The following is a 5,517-nucleotide window of genomic DNA, read 5'->3' on the forward strand; positions in this document are numbered from 1 at the left end:
GAAATGTTAGAAGTAGAGGGAATGTATGAGAATTTTTTTGAAAAATTCTTTTTGAAAAGGAAAAAGAACAAGGCAGATTTTTGCTTATGACTATTGGTACAATGTGCCCCCACATGAGTCAAATCTTGGGTCCGTCACTGCTTATTATAATGCTCATAGACAATATTGCAACTTTAATAAAAAAAAAAAAGTGCATTCAATTCTTTTTTCTTTTCATTTTTGTAAAGAAAAAGGCATGCATTTAATTAAGATATACAGTATATTTTGTTAACTTTTTTCATGCATTCGAAAACGTACTAATTGTTTGGCAAACTGTACGTATAAATAGACCCAATGGGCGATTGGAGTCCACATATTTTTCCATCTGACACACCTCTTCTTCTGGTATAGCTCAAACATATGTGCGGTATGAGTTTAAATTAATCCCATCCCATTCTCTCATTTAAACATTTTTTACTTTTGAACGTTGTTCGTCACTTCTAGGCATATGTTCTTAGAAGAACAATCATAGCGATTTCTCTAGCCAGTATCATATGCATATAATTAAGGTCATTTTCATAATTGTGGAGTACTGTTTATACAGTGGTTCTAATGTACGTTTCAATATTGTGTTCACATTTCTTTCTGGTGCATGTGTTCTTTAATTTTAGGCAACATACCTACTTGATGTCACACCGCAGTCTAACTTTTCTTCCAGTTTTCAGACCAATACATGGATTTGCATGTCGTTCTAGTGCTGCTCTTTATTTCTTCTCTTCTCGTGTGCCACAACGGCGTCGAAGGAGGCACGGGTTTATCTGAAGAAGAATATTTGGAGTTAGAGAAGCAAATTGAGCTTTTGAACAAGCCTGCTGTCAAAACGATACATGTGAGCTCAAAATAATCCTAAGTTTTTGACTAATGTAAACTCTCTTTTACTCAAGATCGATATGAGAATTAACAAGGGATTTGCAATGCTAATAGAGTGACTATGGAGATATAATCGATTGTGTGGATTTCTACAAACAACCCGCCTTCGATCATCCTTTATTGAAGAACCACACATTCCACTATAAGGTTTTGTAGTCTACAAGTATCAATTCATGTTCATATATATCTCTAGCGTAAGACTAGATTAATTACTTATTTATTTCAATTGATTTGAAATGCAGATGAAACCTACTTCATCAACTTGGAAAGCAAGAGATGAAGTTGCATTAAATGGTACTAAACCCACAGGTACGGCGGGCCTAAGAGGCGGAGGCTGCCCTCTTGGAACAGTCCCTATAAGAAGAGTCACTATGGAAGATCTCATCAGAGAGAAACTGGCTTCAAAAACAATATCCTCGGAAGAAAACAGGCCTGGTACTCATGTAAGTTATATGTAGTTATTTTGCATGGTATAGGTCTACACTACTCTACAATAGTAATGCCGATTATTTGCCTTTTTCTTGCTTCTACGTTTCAAATCTCCATTTAGAGTAGTCCAGCCAAATGCCCATGTGTTTCTCCTATCCACAAATATTTTTGGTAATCAAGCTGAGTACGTAAATACTCTTACCACTACCAGATCGAATATCCATTAATAGAAGAAACAAGTACTTCATGAAATTGATAGTTTTATCGTTAAACCATTATAGACTCAATTAAAGTCATACCAACTTGAGTTTTGGTTGCCTAAATATTCACCTTGGTCAAGAATTCAAACCTGTTTTTAACCTTGAACACTACATGTCTAAAAACGTATTAACAACAATTTCATAAAAACGTACATGCGCATGCATATTGATACGCAAGAACTATCCCAACATCCACACAAATTTGGTGACGGGACTTAATTCAAATGAAATACGGCTACCATAATGTGTTTTGTTTGATATTGTGGCTCAGTATGCTGTAATTCGGACAAGAGTTACAAGGAAGAAGTTCAATGGAGCTGGAGCACTTATTACTTTATACCGTCCACATGTTAATGGTGGTCAATATAGTGCAGCAAGAGTGAAGATTCAAAATGGTCTTGATAGCATAGAATCTGGCTGGAGGGTTAGTCTTTCTGCCTTCAATTATTTTGATTCCTCAATTTGATTGATATATTTTTATTTTTTTTTATATATATTGACTGTCTTACATTTTCACTTCTTTATTTTAAGTTCGAGGTCAAGACGTCTCTCAACATATTTTGTGAAATTTCATGTGGCACATATTAAATCCTAACTACAAATTAAGCTGAAACCCGAGTGCCAAAATAGTTGGTTTGCTTGTATTTCAATCACATGCTTTAACCTAGACAAACAAAAGGGCCTCAATTTCTAGTATTTCTAGTCCTTGGCAATACTTGCACAAAAGCTCTCCAATAATGAAATAGATTGCCGATCAAAAAATAATAATGAAAAAGATCCTTTTCTTTGCTAATTTTTCATTTGTCTCAGGTTGATCCATCCCTCTATGGTGACGGTCGAACTCGAGGATATATACATTTTAACGTGAGTCTCTCTTTCTTGGGGTGCATTTCCCTTAAATTAGTGTAGGGCACATTTCTTACCCTCATTAGTTGTCCATTCGTATTTTGCAACAGGCTGGACAAACTCATTGTTTCAATACTCGATGCCCTGGGTTTGTTATTGTGAGACCAGACATACAGCTCGATGCCTATTTTGATCCAGTTTCTATTCCTGGAATAGACCCTATTACTACTCCAGTGTACATCATCAGGGTAAAACTATAAACTCGATCTTGATAGTCGTGTTTGATTTACTACTTATTTTTTTATTTATTTTTTAATCTTTATATGGATTGGAGGAGCTACACTTGAGCAATTGGGGTCTATTAACTTGAATGACCTGAAGACATTACATCATGCATAAAAATTCATAATATCTATCTTGATTTCATAAATTTTGCATAATGATTCATAATTTTTCGACAAAAGTTCATAACACTTGTAAGTTTTTATGTCGTTATGAATTTTTCAAGCAAATATTATGAGTTTCTTTGCAAATGGAAATTTTATGCATTTCATACAAAAAGTATGTTAGCATTCCTATAAAAGAATCTTATGAATTCAAAGTGTTTTGGGGGTGCATACTGTATCCAACTAAATAGGAGTGCGTATTGTAAAATTTTCCTACACCACAACATCGAAAGAGGTTTGGTGCACTGATAAACTGTTAGTCATTGATTTCTCTAAACCAATAGAAGTTTCCGTGCCAATCTTTGTAATGGTCTACTTCTAGCCCACTTTTGTGAGCCAAACTTAGAAGTTTTTTTGGATCGCTTTGCACCATCTTATTAGTTTAAAAATCACAGTTGACCTAACTAGACTTGTCTCAATCTGATTTATAAACAAATAGAAATGACGGTTTGACGAAAATCGCATTCGTATTTTTACCTGCTAAAGGTAAAATGATCATCCCGAGTGTTGCCTTCTTTGGGTTTTTTCTTGCTCCATTATGATGTCTCGTGTTTAGGGTCCTTTTAATCTTTGTAATTTATTTTTACAGATTAATAAAATTCTTTTTTGCTATTAAAAAAAAAGGAAAATGATCGAACGAGATGGTTTCCAAGTGGCTTCTTATATCGTACTAACATTCATGAAGAAAGTTCTTTGGCTAGGAAGAAACTTGAAGTATAATGCCATTCTTCTGTTAGTGTTTACTTAATATTCCTTCTTATTTGTGCGAATGTATGAAGTTTTTCGACCTACGATTTTTTCCAAATATTTTGTCAAAATTGACCAAGTTTTATCACTCCACCACGATTCAAAACAGGACAAGCCTAGTGGAAATTGGTGGGTCATACTACGAGAAGAAAACGTTGCAGTTGGATTTTGGCCGAAACGCATATTTACCCGGCTAGGAGACTTGGCTAACTATGTTGAATGGGGAGGCGAGACATTTAGTCCACCGGGCACTGTTGCACCACCTATGGGCACAGGGTTTTTTCCTATAAGACCGTTCATCTCATTAAATGCATACTTCAAGCGGGTTGTAGTCCGTAATGAGTATGGTCAGACAGTGGATGTTGATAACACAGAAAAATTTGCTGACAATAACAAGTTGTATGGTGTCGCGGATAAAGGAGACCAAGGAGATTACTTCGGACGTGTATTCTTATATGGGGGTCCTGGCGGGAAGACCTAAGTTTCTGCTTAATTCAAAAATCTATTAGTTTGAAGTAACTAATTCTACTCCCAGCCTATTGTCCCAAGAATAAATGATCAAGATCACAAATGAAATAACAGAAAAAGAAAGAAAGAAAGAAGACAGGCTTTAAATACATGGAATTAATAGAAAGAAATGTCAAAACCTTCTCCCTTTTTTTGGGGAAATCTCTATTAAGCAATACAGTTATATATATTTGGACTGTGATAATCCGAAATTTGTTTTCGTAGGCATTACAATTTGACATAAAGGATTTGGGTATAGCAGACGTCATTCTAGGAATCAAGATTACAAGAACGTCTGATGGAATCGTCTTGTCTCAAAAGCATTATATTGAGAAAATACTTGAGTGGTTCAACACGTATGACGAATCTATATCCAAAACACTAGTAGATCTAACCTTGCATTTGTACAAGTATACTAGTGAGAGTGTACACCAATTGGAATACTCACGGATTATAGGCAGTCTAGTGTACTTAATGAATTGTACAAGACTTGAAATAGCTTATTCGATTAGCAAACTGAGTAGGTATACCAATAATCCAGAGAAGGATCACTGGGCGGCAATAATCAGGGTTTTTAGATATCCAAGGTTTACCAAAGATTATGGACTGCACTATACTCGGTATCCAGCGGTACTAGAAGGCTATAGTGATGCTAACAGGATATCCGACACCAACGACTCAAAATCCACAAGTGGATAGGTGTTCACATTAGGTGGTGTAGCTGTGTCTTAGAGGTCCTTTAAGCAGACGTGTATCACTCGGTCCACGATGGAATCAGAGTTCATAGCTTCGAATAAAGCTAGTGAAAAAGCTGAGTGGCTTCGTCATTTTTTGGAAGATATTCCGAATTGGTCTAAACCTGTGCCAGCTGTCTGCATACATTGTGATAGTCAATCAACAATCGGCAGAGCACAGAATAATATGTATAACGGTAAGTCTCAACACATACATTGTAAAGATAATACTGTTAGACAACTACTCTCAAATGAGGTTATCACTATTATATGTAAAGTCAAAGGATAATATCGCGGATTCACTAATCAAAGGGCTAACAAGAGAGTCAGTTGTCCGTTCATCGAGGGGAATAGGGCTAAAACTTAACAATTAAAAGGCTCTATAACGGCAACCCAACCTAACTGACTGGAGATCCCAAGATCTAGGTTCAACTGGACAACCGAGTTGTATGAGACCTAGGAGTAACACTGAGGAGATATCTCTCCAACTCATTCCTATGGTGAAACAGTGATGCCTGCAACGTTTCAGGTTAAGCCATGCTTTTAATGATTCTTATACTGTGGAAATTATAAGTGGGGTATAGCAGGAACTCTTAAGAAAAATCATCAATGTGAGTGTGAAGTGGGCCGCTTCTATGA

General features: G+C 36.0%; 1 protein-coding gene across 1 annotated transcript; it reads left to right on the forward strand.

The window, feature by feature from the left end:
• Nucleotides 1-694: 694 nt before the first annotated feature.
• LOC131316507 (protein neprosin) lies at nucleotides 695-4,349 on the forward strand. Its single transcript, XM_058345904.1, has 7 exons — nucleotides 695-868; nucleotides 964-1,056; nucleotides 1,152-1,352; nucleotides 1,870-2,022; nucleotides 2,409-2,462; nucleotides 2,555-2,692; nucleotides 3,747-4,349. The coding sequence occupies exons 1-7, from the start codon at nucleotides 713-715 to the stop codon at nucleotides 4,116-4,118; spliced, it is 1,167 nt and encodes a 388-aa protein (XP_058201887.1). The 5' UTR covers nucleotides 695-712; the 3' UTR covers nucleotides 4,119-4,349.
• Nucleotides 4,350-5,517: the final 1,168 nt, after the last annotated feature.

The sequence above is a fragment of the Rhododendron vialii genome, chromosome 2a (assembly GCF_030253575.1).
Source record: "Rhododendron vialii isolate Sample 1 chromosome 2a, ASM3025357v1".
NCBI lineage: Eukaryota > Viridiplantae > Streptophyta > Magnoliopsida > Ericales > Ericaceae > Rhododendron > Rhododendron vialii.